Source organism: Pimephales promelas, chromosome 13, assembly GCF_988280905.1.
Source record: "Pimephales promelas chromosome 13, fPimPro1.hap1.1, whole genome shotgun sequence".
Taxonomy (NCBI): Eukaryota; Metazoa; Chordata; class Actinopteri; order Cypriniformes; family Leuciscidae; genus Pimephales; species Pimephales promelas.
The window spans coordinates 31,573,444-31,597,130 of NC_142781.1; the positions used below are offsets into that span (position 1 = coordinate 31,573,444).

The 23,687-nt window shown below is 36.7% G+C and overlaps 1 protein-coding gene across 3 annotated transcripts in view; it reads right to left on the reverse strand.

Moving 5' to 3' along the window:
- fermt1 (FERM domain containing kindlin 1) overlaps positions 1 to 23,687 on the reverse strand; it is a 37,957-nt gene that overhangs the window by 8,270 nt on the left and 6,000 nt on the right. The window contains exons 4-10 of one of the 3 annotated variants that reach the window (XM_089118886.1): positions 13,027 to 13,059; positions 12,804 to 12,914; positions 11,410 to 11,466; positions 4,796 to 4,945; positions 1,924 to 2,157; positions 1,112 to 1,246; positions 534 to 723 (exon numbers count right to left, since the gene is read on the reverse strand). In XM_089118886.1, the coding sequence (XP_088975012.1) occupies positions 534 to 723; positions 1,112 to 1,246; positions 1,924 to 2,157; positions 4,796 to 4,937 (701 nt within the window). In that variant the 5' untranslated portion in view covers positions 4,938 to 4,945; positions 11,410 to 11,466; positions 12,804 to 12,914; positions 13,027 to 13,059. Of the gene's footprint in view, positions 1 to 533; positions 724 to 1,111; positions 1,247 to 1,923; positions 2,158 to 4,795; positions 4,946 to 6,902; positions 7,024 to 11,409; positions 11,467 to 11,994; positions 12,082 to 12,803; positions 12,915 to 13,026; positions 13,060 to 23,687 lie in introns of those variants that run through there. The other 2 variants (XM_039648219.2, XM_039648220.2) reach the window with 2 other exon arrangements.

Consider the following 23,687-nt stretch of genomic DNA (forward strand, 5'->3'; position numbering starts at 1 on the left):
AATGAATGTCCAATCAGATTTTAGAATCAAAACCAGCTGTGTTATGAACTGAAGTATGAAGATCTATTAATAAAGACATTGAAGGAATCTCTATTCTTGGAGACATAGGGTCAGGGGCCAAACACAATCATTCAAAAATGTAATTCAGTAATTTAATGCATCCTGTCAGTAAAGACATTTCAAATGTTACAAAAGATTTGTAAGTCAAATATATGCTGTTCTTTTGAACCTTCTATTCAAAGATTTCTAAAAAAAAAAAATGTTTTAGAAAATTGGTTGACAAAATATGAAGCAACACAACAGTTTTAAACATTGAAAATAATCCAAATATATCTTGAGTAGTAAATCATCATATTAGAATGATTTCTGAAGGATCATGTGACACTGAAAACTGAAAATTCAGCTTTGCATGATAATATTTCACAATATTACTGTTTTACTGTATATTTTATCAAATAAACGCAGCCTTTGTGAATGTAAGAGACTTCTTTTGAGTGGTGATGTAAATGTGCCAGGCTGTGTCTTTCTCTTACCCAGCATTAATGGCTGCTTTATCTTCCACAGTAAGAGGCTTGTAGAGTTTGGCTAGTTCCTCCGGTGGAAGGTTGGGCTGGCTGGCCGTCAGGGGACTCTCGCCGAACCACAGACTGGTAGACGACGCAGGGGAGCCGCTCTCAGGGTCATAGGTCGGAGTCATCGTTTTACTATACAGACCAAGTGCTCCTGTAGAAAGTATATATGTAAACTTGTAATTGTTTAAGACTTACATGTTTATCCAAACTGTTGATACCTATCCAGAAGCAATCTACAGTATTTTCTAGAAGAAAAAAAATGCATATTAAAGTGTTTAAAACTTGTACAAAAGGAAATATTCATTTAATAAGATTTTTATCTGGAAGCCCAAATGCATAATGCTTACTCTTAATCACTGTACATTTAGTTAAAATGAACTTTATTTACCTTGTTTTTTTTTGTTTGTATTTATTTATTTTTGAAGAAAATAATGTATATTTATTTGAATGAATGTTTTATTGTTTTGTATATTATTGTTTTTTCATTGTAATAAAAAAAATCCACAAAAGCAAAAATGCCATGTTCAGCAAATAAATACCTCCAGCCATTCCGCTGGCGATGTCCATGTTTAATATCTCATCAATGGCTGATTCTGCACCCTTGTCTTTTTTCTTTTTCTTCTTTGGTTCATCTATTGGTTTCAGAAGAGAAAGTTCTTCTGATCTTCTAATGTCTGAAAACAAAGAATAAAAACATACACAGTTTAGTAAAGAATCAACTAATGTAGAGAAAGAAATTATGGAAAACTGAATTAATGGAAAAAGGTATTAACTGGAATTATAAAAAATAAATTCATAAAATATTCTAACCATTTTTTTGTTTGTTTTATGTATTAAGTGTCTATTTTTAAAGTAAAGACGCAATGCTGCATTAAAGTCAGACTAAAGTATGCCTGTTCTGACCCACCTATATAACAATGCGCAATTATAGTTGTTGTGTAAATGCCACTTCTGAGCAGCATTAAACAGTTGCCTAAAGACACCTAATTGCCATATCAGAAGTGCTTCAGTGCCACATTGGCGCTGGCAGTTAAATTCGGCAATTCCAGTTCTAGTATCAGGTTCAATCAAAAGTGTTAATCATAACTGTTTTGTTTTTAATGATTGTCCATATCTATGATATAATGTGGTATTTAAATCACACAGACCTGAATTAGTATTACAGCACATTCATTTTACACAATTAAGATACATTTGGACCCTTTTGCTATGGAAATTACTTTGAAATAAAATCCCAATTATCCCAAATTAACCCTATTTCTTTTTCTTGTAAGCAATTGCAATGTGATATTATATTAACAATATTTTATATCATAACAAACACATTATTTTCCTTTGCACTTGTTCTTACTGAGCGCTTTGCAGATCTCAGCCACGGCTCTGAAGACCACACCAGAGAAGGTAACCGGGAGCTTGATGGTCTTCATGTTGGGCAGCTGGATACACAGGGGTTTGTGTTGTGGGGTGTATCGCAGGTCAGCGTCCGCCTGGACTCCATATTTATCCAGGGTCCAGTGTGTCTTCAGCAGCCAGGAGCTCTTCTGCTCCCACCAGATGGCATGATCGGACCAGTCCTGAGGAGCCTCTGACACAGAGAACATCATACTGTGAGAACATGAGCCTGAGACAATGCTCTGATGTCATTTATTTCCACACACACACATATAGAGCACAACAGTAGGACTTCAAAAGTAAAAAAAACCCATAAGCAATTCCATAGTGAAACAGATTTTTGTAATAACATAAAACTTTTAAGACCAAGTACACCGAGGCAAAATATTTAGTAGCAGTATATAAATACTGTTATTTGCATTTCTATTTTTTATTTTACTTTGCACACGTTAGTATAGGACTTTGAAGAAATTATTATTAAAGAGCTGAACAGGAAAAATGTTATATGTGGAGTGGTTTAATGTGTAGTTAAACTACAACCGCGACATAATCCAGACCAGTTGCCACTGAGCAATACAAATATGAGGCAATCTTTGATGACACGACAAATTCATTTAAACCTTGATGATCCTTCTTTTACTCACATTTCCTTCATCCTCCACACTGATCATCATCTGACTCACGCCCTGTAATTGCCTACAAGAGAAATTCTGGGGTGCCTGTACTGTAATAAGCCTATTACCTTGACTATAAACAGGTTGTGTTCAAATGACTTCAAGAATGACCATTTACAATTAAAGAGCTACACGGTAAAGCATAGTAATTAGCAACTGGGTTGTCTGATGAGTCTGTAGAGGAATGCAGGATGTTTTGCTAACGTCTCTCTGGCTAACACGGTTACACAGTGAACTTCAGACCCTGTGTCGGCAAACAACGCCTGAGTCAAAGAACAATAGCTTTGAGCATGAGGCTATACAAAGATACGTAAGGCAAACATGGGCGTACCTGTGCATTTCAACCAGTGTTTAGGACTCTAGAACTGCACTTGAACGGGATCCAGAGTACTTTGTTTTTTTCCCATAAACTTTGACTGCTTTTCATCCTTACAAAACACTATTCTTACTTTGAAGAGCTTTGGACGTGTTTTTAAAAAGCTTTGCTTGCACTCAGAACTTCTTCTAAATCCAAATGAAAATCTTGAATTTGCATTAAAGTAGCAAAGGAGGCTGAAACAAAACTGAAGTTAAAATGAAATGAAATTTAAATACATTACTGCGCTAAGTGTACTATTTTTTTTTTATGAGTTACACACAAATATGTTATCATACACACAACATATGAAGTATTTCCAGAAGCATTACTTCCCGGCCCAAAAAAGTTAAAATGTTAAGGCCGCCTGAAATCAAAATTGAAGTTTTTGAGCTTTTAGTATGAATATGTGAGCCTTAAGGTTATGAATAAGCTGGTGTGTTCCAAAACAATGACAAAATTAGCATTTTAGAGGATATAAGCATTAAAATCTTACAGTCTCTCACTTTAAATAAATGGATCACAGATGTTTATGACATCACCGCAGATCAGCTTCTCATCACTCATCTTCTGTCCTCTACAATCTGACGTGTCTCACCCTCTATGCTGTAAATACCACCTGGCCAAAGCGACCGTTGACATCTCAATGAGTAATATGGGTTGGAGATGTGTGTACAAGTTTTATTTTGTTTTCTAATATATTTACGTTGGTTGAGATTGAAATGGCTAGATTTTATTCACAACTGTACTATTGAATCCAGCATATCATCAGCGCTCGGATTCGCTTCCATGGTGCTGTCAAGTGGTGCTTTTTCATTAGCAGTACCAACTCGACTCGACTCGGCCTTCCATTGCAGACAGTACCGCCACAAATAGTACCCGGTCGTCATGGCGACGCTTCGTTGCCCCATCAAGCTCTCGCTGGATCCTCTCTTCGGCAACCAAACAAAGGAAAGTCTGCACCTCCTCGTTCGACCACGGCGTATTCTTCCGAGTTGCCATAATAATAATAGTAAGTTTAGCAACTATCTCTGGCCAAACTATTTAAAAATGGCGGGGTTATTCTGACGCAGTGAATGGTGACGATTCTCTCTGACCAATCAGCATTCGGCATTGTTTTCACATCACATTTTAGTATCGCCTCAGCTCGCTCAGAAAGGTGATACAAAAAAAAAAGTACTCAAAAACAGGTACAGGCACAACTTTTACACAGTGGAAAACCAAACAAAGGCGAGCCGAGCTGGTATTGTGTAGTGTAAAAGAGCCATAGTATGACTTGCAGTCTGTGAGGTAAATTAAAAGCTATTAGCTATTTGCAAAGGGGGAGGGGCCATTCAATATGTCCCGCCTTAGCTTCCTGTTTCAGTGGAAACTCTGTCAATGCATCAAACAAAGCTGTGCGTGCCAAGACACCTCAGTGGGCCTTTAAGAGCCTATCATTTAATCATTATTGCAGAGTATATTATGTTTCTAGCATGTTATGTGTTTAGCAGCAGTACAATTGATGGAGTGTATAGCCTTTCATTTCTTAAGCAACCATATAGGAAGACATCATGGTCATTTTCCAGGATGACAATGTCAAGATTTCATTTAATTAATTAATTCAATTAATTTAAGGTGTGAAAATGATTCTTCATGATCCCTCCCAACCACTCTTTCACAATTTGAGTCGGATGAATCTTGACATTGTCATCCTGGAATATGGCCATGATGTGTCTTCCTAGTTCCTACATGGTTGTCCATATGGTCCTGTTCATACTCATGTGCTGGTTCTCCAACAGAGAACTCTGTAAATTACTCACTGATCTTCTCTACAAGTTTTAACATGAGACCCCCGATGTGGAGATCCCCCTTGACCCGCAACTTAAACTTCATGCCCTCGTCTCCCTCGCGCTGGTCCACCTGGATGGTGAGCTCCCAGGAGTTGGCTATGGGAGTGGCCATGATTCTGCCTGCAATCAAATCACAGACAAACACAGTTACGAACCACCACAGGCACATGATATAGTCTGATCCAGAAGACTATATACATGTGATTCAGAGTCACAATACTTTTTTCTTCATTCCGAATAGCGTATGAATTATTTAACGATTTGAAAACAAACCTTTTTTTATGTTTTGCTTGAAATGTGTGTTTTGTTATCTTATGTGACACTTTACAATAAGGTATCATTTGTTAATTTAACATTATAAAAACTACATTAGTTGACATGAACAATCAATGAGTAATACCTCTAAAGCATTTAAAAATCTTAGTTAATTTCAACATTTACTGATTTATTATTTAAATCAAAAGTTACATTTGTTAACATTAGTTAAAATCCCTGTGAACTAACATATACAAACAATAAACAATCATATGGGTAACACTTTATAATAAATGAAAAAATAGGTCCAAAGCATGTTAATTTCAACATTTTCGAATACATTATAATAGAAATAAAAAGTTGTATCTGTTATTATTTAATAACGCGCAGCTAACACAAACAAACAATGAACAGTTATATTTTATTAACAATTGTTAACAAAGACTAATAAATACTGTGACAAATGTATTGCTCATTGTTTGTTATTATGTTGTAAAGTATTAACAAAGATTAATAAATACTTTACAAAATTGTCAGTTCATGTTTGCTAATGTATTAACAACAAATCAGACCTTATTGTAAAGTTTTACCACTATTTTTATTATTGATTTGTCAGGAAAATGTTTTAAATAGCATTACAGATGTAAAGAATAAATAAAACAAGGGGTAAACATTCTGTTTTTGATGTAAGTACAGGTTTACCTAGGCTACACAAAATCAAAGGGAGTGACAGACAGAGAGCTAGGGTGGAGGAGGGATGTGTGATTACAGAACCAGGGAGACTTCAGCTTAAAATTCCTGACAAGCTGAGACAAGATCTCAGTCAGAAACAACAGAACGACTCACAAAGAGCCATCATCCTGCTGTCTTGTTGGGTTGTACATCAATAAACAACAAAGCCTGGGCCTTACACACAAAAACACAGAGTCGAGATCTGCTGTGTAAACTACACAATCCAAGACTTCAAGGATATTTTTGTGTGACTTAAAATGGCATTTGTGTTCTCAATATTGCTATTTAGAAAAACCAGGTCTGTCCATGTTCCCTACGGAGGGTGGGGGAGGTAGAAATGTTTGACTAGATTACAGATAACACACTCTCTGAACTAAGACAACTATTTATCTACCCCAAGGGCCAAGTTGGTAAGCGAGCAGGTTAACATGTCCCCAGGCGAGGAAAAAACAAACAAAAAAACAATACTCCTCCCTATGTAACAGATACTTTAATGAGTATGAGTACATCATATCATGAGTATGAAAATTAAATCAGGGCTGTAAATAAAAGCAGCTATTAGCCTTTCCTGCTACAATATGCTAATCTGAAGGATCCACAACTCTTTTAATCTACAAACACAAAGAGAACCATAATGTAACTCAATAACATTATCAAATATATGCTGTAACTAAAATCCTGCAAATGTCAATTAAAACGATATAGGCTAGTAGATTATAGACGATATAGGCTTAAGAATATACTATTACAAGCCTGCAAAATAATAGTTGTGCTCAATATCTCGACATACAGTTATACATCGAAATGTATCAATGTAGGCCTAAGTGTAACTTATGTGTATTTACCTCAGAACAGACCCACATGACTTACTTTTCTTACTTAATGCATACGATCCGACGTTTTTCACAAATAACATGATATAATACATTTATCTATACTTTTAGCCTATATCAAACTCTTAGCATCGTTAAAACTAACTTTGCGCTATTTTTATTGGAGAAAATTGCTTAGAGCAACGAAACAGAAAACAGTTAGGCTATAGACCTTTAATAATCTAAATTGAGTAAAATATCTGTTTTGTTTCACTCACCTGAATGAGTTCCCGAGGATTTTCCCTTTGGAAAGTGAAACAGATCTCCTGTCCAGGTGGGCAAGCTGGAGAAAACCACGCCCAGAATTCTATTACGTCGAAGGACGGACTCATGAATATTAATTAAATCAAATGTATCTCAAGCTCTCGCGTACGTTAATTGCTTGTCGGTGAGGTTACGTTGTTCGATTTCAGAAGCCAGGGCTTGTTTTATGAATATTGTTAGTCACAGTCTTCACCGTAGTAGCATAATAGCGTTGTGCCATATAAATACAGGGAGGGCCCGTAACGGAAGTGACTAAACAAGCCACAACGTAAATACCTGAACACACTAACTAGGTTGTAATTGTTGCCCTAACTATGACCACATAATGACTAACTTGTGCGTTGTGTCTATGAGATTTTTAAACCAGTTCCAGCCAACAAAACTAAACCGAAATTATAGAGCCAGAAGGTACGGTTAAAATGGTTAGTCGCACATAATTTAATTTTAAACCATATATATTTTATAACTTACAAGCTGTCAACCCTCTTTATTTGTGAAATTATAGGTTACACTTTTAATATTTTATTATTTAATACGGAATAGGCTACAAGAAATCGTTTTTTTAGCGTTGTTAATATAGCCTACATAAGGCTATTAGGCTAAGTTAACCTATTTGGTCCCAATGTTGTAGCCTATTTGACCATTTTTATTTATTATTTCACTAAAGTAGGCTAAATATAGCTGATGCTTTAAATGCTGATAAAGTATAAGAAAATGAGAACAATGAACTGAATTTAAATGAACAATTTGTAATTTCAATACAGAAATGTTATATAGCCTAATAAATATAAATCTATACCATGAAATGATTTTTTATATCCTAATCTTTCTTATTTGAAGTTCATCTGCCTTCATTCAGTCCATCTGTCCACCAGAGGTCAGACTTTGCATACTAATATCACTATCATGTAATTGCCCTGATTTTTATTTTTTGTTGTTGTTGTTGTGTGTGTGTGTGTGTGTCATGCACCAAAAACATTCTTTAAAGTACATTAGAGTCCCATGCAAATACCATGGTATGTGAATATGGTAAATACCATACACTGATGAGAGAGAGAGAGAGAGACAGCAATGACACATATGGTGGTCATAAAGTGAGAGAAGATTGTTTATGAGAAACAGACCGTTAACAAGATTCACATATAAAAACCTTTTTCCCCTAAACAAACTTAACCATGTGACATTTTAAACAATACAGAAATGCCCTACAATGTTTCCCAACTGCGTTTCTCCAGCACAACACCAGGTGTTGCTGTACAGCTGGTGCGCAGCCAGAGTTTAGCCACAATTTCAGCTAAAGACTCGCATAGTTTCTGTCTCCCCATGGACATTATTTTATGGTTTGGTAAACCTGACAGGGAATGTGGACTTGACCAAAATATCAAATGTCAAGGCTGAGCCTAAAGACCCTAAATATGCGCCGTTAAAGCAGACTCCCATGGGAGAAGTATTCTCTTACGTTTATGCTAATTCAAACCATGTCCAACGCTTATGATCTTTTGTTTTCAAGTTGAAAAGCACAACGTTAACACTCGTGTTCAAATTCCTACAGGAACGCCAGCAGGAACATTTCATCACAAAGAAAGGGGCAGTATATCAAACAGACGACCTTTTCTCTGAACTCAACCAATTACTCAGTTTATTACAGTTTGATCAGGCACTCAGCGGCATCGGCGTGTCGAATAGAGAATCTATTGTGCAGATGATTAGATCCTTCTCTGGCCGGTGTTAAAACTCAGGTCGGGTCCGATTGCGATCTAAAACCTAAATCCCTGCTAGGAATCCACACACGGAGGCCGGTGGGATCAAGCTACGCTCGCGGTGCGCTCTTTCCCTAAGTGGATCAGTCCATTAAGAAAAAAGAAAAGAAAACATTGTTGTTTACATCCTCCGTATGACCTCATTTGACCTCTCTGCTCCAGCATTCCTGCCATAGTTTTGACATTTAAGCGCAAGTACACGAGGCGGACAGGGAAAACAAGGCTTAATCACACCCAAAGGGCGAGCGGGAGATAACAAAACAACTTCTTAACCTGAGAGTTCAGACGGGTGATGGATGCCACTCCATCTGCACATCAGCCTTTTAATTTTCTCCTCTCGCCTCTAAAGACGCTCTTCCTGCGAACCCAGCAGATGATTCTTTGAAAATGTTATTTTAATAATTACGAACACCAGGAGGGCCTCTCCGCGAGGTCAGTCCATATGAACTTGAGTTTTGATGCCATAGTAAGTTTCCACAGCAGGACGAAGCATGAGGACAGGGGTTAGAACTTTTTAACAACTTCATGTAACTTTAATTCAAAGAACTAGGCCTAAAAACGAGAAAATTAACTTTCAGGTACACTTTATTTGAGATAGTTACATTGTACTTACTCTAATAAGTACCGAGTTATTTTAATTAACTACATGTACTTACTATAGATTTATAGGGTTTGGTTAAGGGGCTAGTTTATAATTATGCATAATTTACAGTTATTATTATAGTACATGTACCTACGTATGCTGGGTTGTTTTAACCCTATTTTGGGTCAAATATGGACAAACCCAGCAATTGGGTTACATTTTCAAATTACATTTTTAACCCAATGTTAGAGTTTGTCCATATTTGACTCAAAATTGGGTTAAAACAACCCAGCGTTTTTTAGAGTAAATAAAGTATTACCCAAATATCATTTCAATATCTTCTTGTTTTTTTTTTGAAGGTCACCCTGAAATAAATAAATAAATGTTTTTGGCATTTGGAACTTTATATTTTTTATGTATATATACGTTTTTTATATACTCCCAATGTTTGAGTTTGTCCATATTTGACACAAAATTGGGTTAAAACAACCCAGCATTTTTTAGAGTAAATAAAGTATTACCCAAATATCATTTCAATATATCTTTTTTTTTTGAAGGTCACCCTGAAATAAGTAAATAAATAAATGTTTTTGGCATTTGGAACTTTATATTTATTGTGTATATACGTTTTTTTAAGTCAGTTTAATGTAATTTAAGTTGAAATGACTAACACATCCAAGTTGATTGTACTTAAAAATTTAAGGCAGCAACCTTTTTTTTTACAGTGTTGGTATTTCCACTATTTGCTCCATTCTTCCTTTGATTTCTGAATCCAAGAAACTGGTAGTGTCCAATAATTTGCATTTGGAGTGATATTCGGCACTTTTCTTCAAGTGAAGATTCTTCTAAGGCAATGTGATTTGCTTAAATCTCAGATTATTGGATCAGATAGCCTCATTCTAGAAAGTTCCAGAAAGTTCTCAAGAGTTCTAGAAAGTTCCAGAAAGCTCTAAACAGTTCTGAAGTGTTTTAGGAAGTGCTACTTATAAGCAGTAACGTTTGTTATACGGTTGTTCCAATTTTTTATCTGGAGGAATAAAAGAAAAAGGAAATCTTTAATATGAAAAATTGTCAAAACGTAATAACCCTCGTGAGCACAGTCACAGGAGACAGAGAGAGAGTAAAAGCCAAAAAGTGCACTGAATCCTTTAATTTCCAGATTCTCATTCAGTGCCGTATGGCGACCAGTTTAAATGAGTCTAATTAATTACTTTAAGCTAAAACACATTTACTGTGTGAAGAAGGCATTGTGCAAATGTAGTGCACAGAGGGCTGATGTTGAGAATTACAGGTTACATACTCTAAGCAGTGCAGTCCTTAGTTAAAACTGATTTATGCCATCCCGACATTCCCACACTCATTATTTGTGTCTGACTTGAGTTTTACAATGTGCCTCTGCTCTCGATTAGCGATGAACCCCTCTAGATTTCTTATTTACAGCCACAGATTTAATTCAAGTCAAACATGTCAACATGGCTTAGGAAACAGTTGAGATCACTTGTGTGCACGAATCAGGCTTGGCTAAGTAAATATTACTGGCCTGTAGTGAAAATAAAGCCCGGCTCAGGTTACGATAGAATTAAGCGAGCAAATGTTTGCTGTAGTGACGTTGGCATGTGCGCACACCGTACAATTATTCCACAGACCTCACCGAGTGAGCTAACTGTCTCTATCTCGCACACACACAGGCACAAATTACATAGTGCAACCACGCGAATGATGATACATGCTCGTCACTAGACTGAATTTCAGCTAGATGAGTTTAATATTTAGATTACAAAACCCATGAAGCAATCGTTCAACGCAAAAGGAAAACGTTCTTTCATCTGTGGAATATAAACAAAGAAATTTTGCAGCTGTTTTTTTTTTTTAAATCACAAAAGCGAATGTGGATTCAGACTGCAAGTTTAAAAGAAGGGGGTGGGGGGGGTACCATAAAAGTATTCAATGCTAATATATTTCAATACTTTCTATCTAGAATATCTGTCTAAGATTGGGGTTGGTAAAGAATTCTCTTTTGCTCACCAAGGCCGCATTTATTTGTTCAAAAATGCTGTAATATAATCATAATTATAATATAATATAATCGCCGATGTAGTTTTCAGTCAGAACACTTACCTACAGTATGCTTTCAAAAATGAATCATTTCGTTAAATGAAATTGCCAACATCTCATCTGCAAGAGAAAAAAACAAATAGATAACATATCATTGCAAAACATATGCAAAACAAAGTCACATAAGAACTTTTAGCCCCAGTTTCACAGACAAGGCTTGACTCTAGTCCCAGACTAAAATGCATGTTTAAGCTGTTTTGACCGAAAGCAACTTGCACTGATATTTCTTAAAATGTGTCAATGCCATTGTTTTACCTTAAGATGCACATCAGTGATGTTTTTTTTCTAAGGCAAGTTTCTAAAAGCTACTTAAAGGACTAATCCTGGCTTAATCTAAGCCCTGTCTGTGAAACCGGGCCACAAGTGCACAACTTTCTACACACATTCTAACTGTTGTTAAAAGTTTTAGTTACTAATGCCTATTTCAAACATTCCTACCAACTAAAAGTTTGGTGACTTAACTGTGATAACATACACACCTTAGATCTATTCGAATAGAAAAACTTGAACTTTTATCTCCATATCTGCATGCTAATGCAATGAAAGCCTGTACGTGTGACAGTCTAATTTAGGAAATGGTCTACCCACGCTGGATCCAGTGCTATAGTAAAACAATTCTTCACTGCCTCTCGGCAGACCTCTGCCATGTTTCTGAAACCTTACGAAATGAAAGCCAACAGGGGGTAGTGTGCAATCATTCTCCTCCATCTGGCCTGTCCACTTAAATTAGCCGGGCCTTGCATCCAACGGCATCTGTTTCCAATATGGTGCAAGGACGGAAGGGTGGGTGCTTGGCTTTGCAGCGGAAAATACAGCCTACTGTACTTTTAAATAGCCCACGGGAGAAGCGGGACGGATGTGGTCCGTATATCGCCTTATCCCCAGATTCCTTGTTGCTGGACTGCCACTTCTTCGGCTTTGAAAGATGTCAAATATACAATTAGGAAGGAATTCGTGTAATGCCGTCAGTGCACGTGAGCGCAGCACATGTTTCCCATATTCCATGTTGGACTGCATGTCGGATAGAAACATGCTAAACGCCTGCAAATAATACCACTTCCATTGATTTAAAAGTGCTGATGCTTGCCCATAATTAAAGCCGTCAGTAAAGTGGCTTTTTTCTTTCGCCAATTGCGTGTTTTACACCAAACTCTTGGTGCAGCAGTGAAACTGTGTTGAAAAAAAGAGACCAGACTAGTGATGTTATCTTGACATGCTACAGTTGTGAACGAACAAAGCCTTTATATAGCAGTCACACATCACTTCACGGCTGTACGCGAACATAAATATTCCTGTTTTTACACATGTGCACATTCTTACGGTGCTATATCATAAATCCAGAGCCTTTTTAACTTGTTGTTCCTAAAGTGAGGAAAGGCTGTGAAGACAGTACATACTTCTGGATTGCTTAGCCCAGCAGGTTCGAACCCTCATCCAGTGATGCTCAGACATTTCCTGTCCCAGAGCAGTCTGGCTCAAACCGCAGCTTTAGCAGAGCTCTGTGGTGACTGCAGAAAACGATTCAGATTTATTCGACAAAACTTGCAAAGATTATATCTGTGATACAAAAAGATGAAGGTGTAGTTTTATTTAAAGAGAATTCTGTCATCATTTACTCACCCTCATGTTGGTCCGAACCTGTATGATGTTAGTCTGTGGAACACAAAAGGAGATCTTTTGAAGAATGGTCATGCACTTACAAAACTGAGGACTAAAGTTTAAGGACTATCCATTCCACTTGCACACAAGTATTCCTGAAGCTCAAATAGTAGAGCATGGAGATAGCAATCACAAGGAATACATGAACTAATAAAATGTATTCTTTCAATTCTTTGGATAAAAACATCAGCCAAAAGCATACATTTGTCAAATATTCTTAAAGGAGTACTTCACTTTAAAAAAAAAAACTTTTGCTGATAATTCGAATAGGGGAGTTTGTGACTCTCCTATTCGAACTCGTTCATCAAAATGAACGAATCTTTTTCCGTTTCGTTCGTTAAATTAACAAAATAACAAGAAAAAAGATTCATTCATTTTGATAAACGAGTTCGAACAGGAGAGTCACGAACGCGCATCACAGAACAGAGCAAGGCGAGCATTTGTGCTTATAAAACTTAAACTTTGTTATTTTTTTTTTTAATGAGCGATCGAATAGCTTGATAAGACCCTTATTCATCGTCTGAAATCGTTTAAAGCCCTGTGAACAGTTTGCACTGAAACTGTCTTTTGGACATTGAACCGTTTGGTTCCCATTGAAGTCCATTATATGGAGAAAAATCCTGGAATGTTTTCATCAAAAACCTTAATTTCTTTTCTTGGATGACATGGTAAATAAGTAAAGTATCATAAGACATAAGTAAATTATCAGCAAAAGTTTTTTTTTTTTTAAAGTGAACTACTCCTTTAAGTAATATGGAAGAGGAACAGACTGAATTTGACAATCTTTCCCTTAAGTGGTTTAACTTGAGAACCATTGTGAATGGATCAATAAATCAGTGAACAGAACTGGAGAAATTCGTTAACTGATTCACTAAAGATCTGTGGATTTGTAAATGAAAACTAAACTTCTTTCAGGATAATTTTATGGGGGGTTTGTATACGTTTAGAAATTTGCAAACTAATTTCATAGAAAAAAGCAAACATTCCACGGAAAAAAGAAGGGATTTGGAACGACAAACAAACAAACAAACCAAAAATGACATAATGCTAATTTTGTGGTCAACTACTCATAGTGACAGTAAATAAGCCAACAGGTTTGTTTAAACACCATGACAAATGAGTTAATGTTCAGATGGTTTGTAATTGTTTGTTGTAGTTCGCATATATCTCAGTAGCAAGTAAACAAAAGATCGTTGTGAAAAATGATTTGTTATTGTACACGTCTCAAGGGACACCACGCACACAGTGCCACATTGAGTCGCGATCTTAGACGCAGGGCTGAAACGGCAAGGCGAGGTGTTGTGTGAAACCATCTGGAAGAGATCTGGCATTTTTCAAAATCCATTTTTGTTTATCCAGAGTCAAAGACACACAGAAGCGAAGCGGCCATACAGTTTCCAATGTTGAATGAATGAATTCCATTTTTCCATTCACACTCAGGAAGGAGATGCACTGCTAAATCTGATAAGGCTGATGACAAATCAGAAGAATTGCTGACAAGCTCCTGACATTTTTTGGCATGGCTTTCCAGAGCCCTCCATGCATGCTGAAATATAGATCACTTTGGAGGGGTCCTCTCAGCACAGAGATAGATCCTCAAGAAATGTGGTAAATAGTTGTTTTTTTAGGTAGAATATCCTGTAGGGCTGCAACATAAACTGTTTAAAAAACTGGAAACACTTTACAATAAGGTTTTATTTATTAATATTAGTTAATGAACTTTGAACTAACGATTTTATTATCAAAGGTTAATAAATGCTGTAAAAACAATATTCACTGTAAAAAAATTGTTGGTTTAACTTAAAAAAGTAAGTAACCTGGTTGCCTAAAAATTTTAAGTTCATGGAAATGAGAAAAAATGAGTTAATACAATGAAGGAGAATGATTTAATCATCAGAAACTCAAAATTATGTGTTATCTGAACTAAATAAATTAAGTTGATTTGACAAAAGAAAAAATATTGTGATTACAAATCATGAAAAGATTTTTTTTACAGTGTACAAATTTTTGTCTGATTAATAAAAAAAAAATGATTTTCAGAACAGCTTTGCCCCCTTAATATCCTGGCTCCAAATGATTTTTGTTCACATTGCTTAGTAGTTAAATTTGATAACACTTATTTTGATGGTTCACTTTAGACATCAATGTAAAAAAATCTTTTCATGATAAGTAATCACAACATTTTTCTTTTGTAAAATCAACTTAATTTATTTAGTTCAGATAACATGAGTTTCTGATGATTAAATCATTTTATCAGTTGTATTAACTCACTTTTTCTAGTTCAATGAACTTTTAAAGCAACCAGGTTACTTCCTTTTTTTAAGTTAAAACTCTGAAACTATATGCTAACTTATTCTACTAACCCCAACTCTAACCTTAAGGTTCACACCAAGAACGATAACTATAAAGATAACAATATTAGCATTCACACCAGTGGATGATACTGTGTGCTTGTCTGCCGCTTTAAATGCTCGATATTGTTTATCGTTATAGCTGCGAGAACTCTGCTATTCATTAATATTGAGAAATATATCTTTATCATTATCTTTATAGTTAGCATCCTTGGTGTAAACAAGCCTTAACAGTCTACTCTAGTCGACTTGTAAGTTGACATTTAGTTGCAAACTTACTTCAGTAGAATATCTAAAGTGGACCATCGAAATAAAGTGTAGCCAAAAATTGTATTGCTTTTCCTTTAACATGTTTCCAAAATGCCACTAATTGCGATTTATTTGGAGATATATATTTCTTTTGGAAAGGTGAATAGCTTACTGTTAATTTGTTCTTGATGCTAGAGTTTTGACATTTAGAAAACAACAGTAAACTGTTTAAGTAAGATGCAATACTTGAGGCAAGAAGTGACAGGAAACAAGATTTATGGATCACAATTTACGCTTCTATGGTAAATTTGTTTCCGAGCTAGGAATAAAAGTAAATATTTGAATGTTTCGCACACTTTATCGAGTGTCAGTTGAATGTCCGCCATGCCCGTGTAAGTTTAGACGTTTCTAGTGCTTTTAGAGTTAGTTCCTTCCTGTTCCTATAGCCATGGTTACAGCCTACTAATCCAAAGACATTTGTTCCAGTTTTGAACTGCAGGTTGCGGATGCGGAGGGCAGATTTCTCACACATGGAGAAGGAATTCAGACCATTGAAAGATCCATGTCCCACACTGTTTTCTGATTAAATACTCTGATATATATATATATATATATATATTCAAGTGTTCTCCACATGCGTTAGGCCGCCCTATAGCATGCCGAACTCATCTGCGGTCATCTTCAAAACAGCTGAACGCCTCCGGCAACACCTCCTTTGTGTTTACGCGCTGCCTGAAACATGTTAAAAGGTTTCATTTCTCATTAAAGGCAAGCATCGTTAACATAAGCTGTTTGTTAAATATTCACTCCACCTTATATTTGGCAGTCAAAGGTCAAGAGGATCCATCAGCAACAACATGAGGATTATCCCGTTGACATTCCAATTTCGGAGTCTTTTCTCTCTGACTCATGGGAGAAAGGTCCTGCTCTGTGCTGGCAAGCCAGGCATCAAGGAGCAATTACTGTCGCATTAGGGATCATCATGACATGCTGCTCAAATACACAGAGAAGCTACTGTTTTCATCTGTTCCTTGAATGCACGTCCATCAGGTAGACACATTTAGCCTGCCTGGAGAACTTTGAAGTACGCTCGCGAAGAACAAAACTCACGGGTGTCCTCTAGTTGAACCTATCACAAACGATTTAGCAACTCTTAGTGCAATTTCACTTTATTATTCACGTACCCTTCTACTGTCCTTTTAAGAAGAAATATGGATACGGTATAATCTGATGATGTGATGTTATCTTTGGCAGGCGGAGAGGAAATGATTTTGTCTTCCCGATTCTTTAAATGCTGAAATATTCCCTACAAAGCATTTGGTAATTATTCCTTCTCAATTACATTCGAAAGCAGTTTGTCAGAAACATTTACAGACACTTGCAGTTACTGCCACTGGAAACGCAAATGTTAAGTCATGCAAGATTTACCAGCTTTTCACTTCAAATATGTTGAAAATTACTACACTGTAAAAAAATATTGTTGGTTTAACTTAAAAAAGTAAGTAACCTGGTTACCTCATTGAACTGGAAAAAGTCAGTTAATACAACGAAGGAGAATGATTTAATCATCAGAAACTCAAACTTATATGTTATCTGAACTAAATAAATGATTTAAGTTGATTTGACAAAAGAAAAAATGTTGTGATTACTACACTGTAAAAAAAATATTGTTGGTTTAACTTAAAAAAGTAAGTAACCTGGGTCGCCTTAAAATTTTAAGTTGATTGAACTGGATGAAGGAGATTAGTTTAATCAATAAAAATAAATAATAAATAAAAAATATATAATAAATATAATAGATAAATCGTAAAAATAAAAAAGTTTTTGCCAAGCGGCAACATTCTAATCTGAAAAATGAAGTCTACCCCGAAGTGCGAAAAACTGCAATACATCTAAAATCCGCTAGAGGGAGGTCCCAAAAGTGAGCAAATATCCATAGACAGGATGTTAAAATGTCTGTTTTCACAGCATAAATTCATGCTTTTACAGGTTGGTCCCCTGGACTTTTATTGTATTTTTCGATAGCTCCCGAGTGCTAACTTGTTAGTTTAGATCATATTTAGATATAAAACGTATGACAAATAAGGGCGGTTAACTTTGATTGACAGCTGATAACGGGCTGCGCCGAGTGGAATTTGACGTCTCGGCCATGATCTGACACACAACCTCTGCATCCTTTCTGAACATTTCTATTTTGTATTTCCCAAGATTTTCCAATATGGCGCCGCCCATATCCTCCATAAACAGCCTCAGAACTGTTCTCCAGAAAGTCTACGGGTGACGTCACAGACGATTTTTTTTTTACAGTCTATGGTTTTTACTTGAAATGTGCGCAACATTATTTTGTCAGAAAAATTTGTAGAGAATCTCAGTACCAGCCACAGGAATATAATAAGTCTAATATAACTATTTGCTTTTTATTTAAAATGTGTGGAAAATTCACTACAAAGCATTGCTTTGACTTGAAATATCATGCCACTTAATAGAGGTCATCAGAAATGCCTGCAGACATATGCAGTTCCCGCCAGTGGAATTGCAAATAAAACTTAGACAACAATGGACTTATCAGCTTTTCCTTTTTTCTTCAAGTGAAAGAGCATCGGAATTCTTGACATTCCTGTCAGAGCCGGCTCTGGTAATGGATCTCAAGATGGCAGGCCTGTTTTGTAGCAGCTCATCTGAGATGTTCTGGGATCGCTCTCGGCTTACAGGAACCTCCCTGAAAATGGCCTCAGGTGCAGGGATTACAGCTCTTCTGTGCTCTGAACAAAACCCAGGCTGAGTTTCCCCTCTCAGTCCAAATCCCACAATGGGAGTTTACATCATAACCACAAGAAAGAAATGATGTCTCACCAAACAATGCGTGTTTATCTGACCCTGGACCTTGCGGTGTCGCGCCTAAAGTGACTTCTTAGACTTTTATTAGTTGTGGATGCAACAAGAGAGGATTGAGCGATTAGATGACTCCTCGGGGAATCATTTTTTGTTGCATTACCAAATGGAGAAAGCAAAATGAATGGCAAACATTTTCACAGCATAGTTAATGTAATATGTAGTTAAACACATCGATCCAAAATTTCACTTCTGGATGGGTAATAATGTTACACAGCAACTGGTGAAATATTTGCGTAATGGCACTGGAATGGGCTTTCAACCTATACAGCGCTCGCCGTTTAGTCAGTGGTCAGTGATTTCACCACAGCAGGCCTTGAAACCATTTCCGCAAACACATGGCATCAAGGCTGTCTATGGTAACAATTAAGCCTTTAAAGATGCCTGGACACCCTGAAAAGACAAATTAAAGCCCATCCTTCCTATACACCAACCAGCCCACAATGTCTGGAGCTGGCGACCCCATCGCAGAGCTTTCATCCCGATCGCTCATCTAGCAGAAATTGATTAAAGGCCCTCTAGATTACTTCCTTTTCACACAGCTATTATTTTCCAATAACAGGAGTCCAGATTGAAGACTGTTTAACCGTTGTGTCCCTCCGCTCATTCTTATTTGTGTTTTTGTTAGAGGTAAATGAAGCGGCCTCGCTGTTTTTCTCGCTCGTCATCAGGCCCTAATACCGGAGCTGCTCGGGTAACATTAGACGCTTAAACGTCTCTGAGCACCAGACCTGTCACGACTCTGAGTGAAACCAGTCACCCTCCAGACCTCGGCACAAAGGGCCCGGGTCACAAAAGGTTCTCTGAGAGAGTCTACTGTTGTATTTAAATGCTTTTGAAGTCACAAACAACTGAGTTCATCTGGATAATAGTGGTCCCTCATGACTTTGACCTCTCGGGGATGAGATTCCCCCATGACTGTAAGGCTCCTTTTCTTCCTACCGCTCCACTCATCACCTAAGAGTCATGCTATCCCTTCCGGGGGTCATCGGAAGGGTTAGTGGGGTTAAAGGATCAATGCAATTTCTGCTGCCTTTAACAATGGAAGCAGACTTGCCGTTCGGAGATTAAAAACGTGGAAGTGAAACAGACTAACTTGACTATTAGCACTAGATTAGTCCGACAACAAAAGGGAAAAGTTTGCCACGTAAGAAAGGAAATAAAGAGGATTATGATGGTGAAGCAATATCTCAAGTTGTTGTTATGGTTTTTCAAAACATAGGAATATGTCATGCTTTCCCGCTTAAAGGGATAGTTGGCTTGAAAATTCTGCCATGATTTGTTTCAAATGTGTATGACTTTTTTCTTCTGTACAATACAAAAAAATCAGTTTATGAAGGATATCCTTTTCTCGTTCTTCAATACATTAGAAGTGAATGAGGACCAGCGTGACAAAATGATGGAAAAATACACCACAAAAGTGCTATATTCATATGATAGTAATCTATTTAAAAATCTATTTCGATTTTGAAGTACTTTTGGCATATACATAAAATTATCTTAAAGTCCAAAATGTAGTCACTGAATTGTGACTGAATTGAGTCAGTGAGGTAGAGAATCAATTCCAATTCATTAAAGGAGTAGTTCACTTTTAAAAAATCTATTGCTGATAATTTACTCACCCCTGTGTCATCCAAGATGTCCATGTCTTTCTTTCTTTAGTCGAAAAGAAATTAAGGTTTTTGATGTAAACAATCCAGCATTTTTCTCCATATAATGGACTTCAATGGGAACCAAATGGTTCAAGGTCCAAAAGACAGTTTCAGTGCAAACTGTTCAAAGGGCTTTAAACGATTCCAGATGATGAATAAGGGTCTTATCAAGCGAAACGATTGCACATTTAATTAATAAATAACAAGGTTTAAGTTTTATAAGCTCAAATGCTCGCCTTGCTCTGTTCTGTGACGCATGTTTGTGACTCTCCTGTTCGAACTCGTTTATCTCGAGTCATTTGGTTCATTCAACAAACGTAACGAAGTAATTGACTCAAAAAAAGATTTGTTAATTTTGATGAACAACGAGTTCGAACAGGAGAGTCACGAACGTGTGTCACAGAACAGAGCAAGGCGAGCATTCGTGCTTATAAAACTTACACTTTGTTATTATTTTTTTAAATGAGCGATGGTTTCGCTTGATAAGACCCTTATTCATCGTCTGGAATCGTTTAAACCCCTTTGAACAGTTTGCAATTTGCACTGAAACTGTCTTTTGGACCTTGAACCGTTTGGTTCCCATTGAAGTCCATTTTATGGAGAAAAATGCTGGAATGTTTTCATCAAAAACCTTAATTTCTTTTCGTTAACTACTCCTTTAATAAATCATTCTTTTGACTGAGATCGTCTCAATGAATCATTCACAAAAAAAGCACAAATTAGACTGATTCACTTCTCAAGTTCAACTCACTGATTTCATCTGTTCACAATGACCCAATGGAGGACAAGATTGTGAGTGAGTAATGATAAAGCGCACAAGTCACTTATGGATTACTTTTACAATTCTTTGGTACTTTTGGATGGTTGAATTTCAAATACGCCAGTTCCCATTCACTATAGTTGCATGGAAAGGTGACCAACATATTATTTAAAACTTGCCCTTTTCACGATACACAGACGAAAGTAGTGCATGAATGCAAAATGTTCATTTTCGGATAAACTAATCTTTAAGAATGGAGTTGAAAAGGTAGAAGAACAACTGGCTGACATAAAAGATGAAGATGAAGAGGAATGAGACACTTTGATTTTTTAGAAGTACACCAGAAGAACGTTTGGCCTTTCAGAGAGTACTTGGCAAACAGGATGCTCCACCGCTTTAAATACAGCAGTTATCCAAAACACCTGAAACACCTGCTTTTATCTGCGCTCGGTATCGGAACAGGAACATATTTTTCCATTCTTGTTCACTTGTGTATGGCAACTTCAACACATTCACGTCTCACTTTGGCAACATGAGACATCTGAAAGAATGACTGCGCATGAAACAACGACCTCAAAAGAGGGGGAAGTCCGCTTGAGAGAAAAAAACAATATGCTTACAAATGGTTTTCCTAAGAAAGCATTACAGTACATACGCACATGCAGGTGGTCCCAGACACGCTACACAAACAGACGCGTTTAATCGGACAGCATCTTCCCTGGTGGCTTTAGTGATTAATCTGATGGTGACTGACTTTGAGACAAGTAAGAGCAGGTGCTGTTATGTCTCATGTCGTTGGTCTTTATTCTCAACTCAAGAGCATTGTGGAAAATTGTGAGGGTCAATGAAGATGCTCTGAAAAATAAAAACGCAAAAGAGTGAGTATACACAATAGCACAATTTTGCACTTGAGCGTTGTATTTCTGATGTGACGTTGTAAAAAATACATTTTAAACTGTATTCAAATGGAAAACAGATATTTCTAAATTGTAACATTTCTTCACGATATTGCTCTTTTTTTACCGTATTTTTGATCAAATAAATGCAGCCTTGGTATTTTCTTTCAAAAATTTGTATCGATCCCAAAATTTTGTTTTAAAGCAATAAAATGTAGATAAAATAATGCAATAAAAATGTCTTTTAACTTTTTAGGAATATTGTAGGTTATTTACAACTTAAAGGTATAGCGGGGGATTTTCTTTTTCCGGGTGGGTAGTCTATACTATTGGACCATCTAAGTGTCAATCATTCTGGTAATATGTTTACGCAAGACCGTCGTACGTGCTCATCCCTATGTAGTTTTCACTTTCAGGTGTTTTATGTGTGATGAGTTAAGGTTTCAGCCATTCCTTTGAAAATGGCTGAGGGTCGAAAGAGAAAAAATATGTATATGAAGTGTATGATAAGAAGAGAAAGGCCGCAGAATATAGAAACAAGACCAGAGTGATTTTGGGTGAATATCACACGCTGGCGTGCGCTAAAAGCACAGGTTGGGCTTCTCACTGATGCCGCAGTCGCGAAGATTCTACTAGACAGGTAAAGTTTGTCACGCTATTTGGAGAAATCCATTTAAAATCACTAGTAAAAGTTAATGCAAGCTACTTAGGAATGCTAGCCCTGGCACGAGTCATGCACCGCATACACACGGTAAACATCTCAATTTGTCTAAAGTAGCCTTTTGACCAAAATGGTAAATGGTATCACGCTGAAATATTCTAAAACCTTGCGGGTTCATATTCTAAAACCTTGTGTGTTTATTATTACACAAATGCTACAAGCTACTTCTCCATACGCAACTATGTATAAAAATAACGTATTAATACCTACGTATTAACAATGAGACATATTGGTTAAGGACCAACGTAATAGCACTGCTTTTATGTTGCCATGTAACGTAATTGCGATTTGCAAAATAGTTTTCTCAGAACGTATTTTGTGTGATACAGGGTTGGACATATCATGTCTTGAGTCCTCGGTCACTCAATCGATCAGTATAATAAGTAAATAAAACACGGAAGGGCATTTGACATGTTGTCTTTTTTATGAATATTTTTGAGTTAGTTTACAATTTGGAACATACTTGTGCAAGGCGTAATAGGCGTTCCCTCTCGGGAGTGTTGTGTTTGTGCATGTGCATTTTTAAAAAAAAAAAATGGAGAGGGCGGGTCTTCTCTAAAATTCGGAAAGATCCTCTGCTATACCTTTAATGTACATGGGCTTACGAATCATTTTAATGCAATTTTACCATATTAATCTTTACACAAGGTGTTTGACATTTCAATTGTACAAAAATTTCAAATGTACTTCAAAGCAAAAGTTCACTCACTTATCTTTCGTTCCTAAACTTTTCGTCCCATACTGGTGGCCAACACAGCAAGCTTTCCGGAGCAGATGATATGACTTGCGTCTCCCGAACAGACCTTTCATCATCAATTTGAGCGTCAAAAGAACAAGCACGTTTTAACGAGGAACCACAGCGTACTTTTTGACGGAGGGAAACAAAGCTAGCTTTTGTGCGCCCGTTCTGGGAGGCCAGTAGCTCTTGTCATGTACATGTGAAATTAATTATGAGGAAATACTAAAACACTTGGGTGGAAATTGCTTTTCACCAGATGTTCCGCATGTGAGGATCAATTTAGTATTCTTAGCAAAGCGAAATGACTCCATAAGTTCGATTCTGGCCCCTTTGATGAAAGCCAATCTGTCACTCAAGGCACG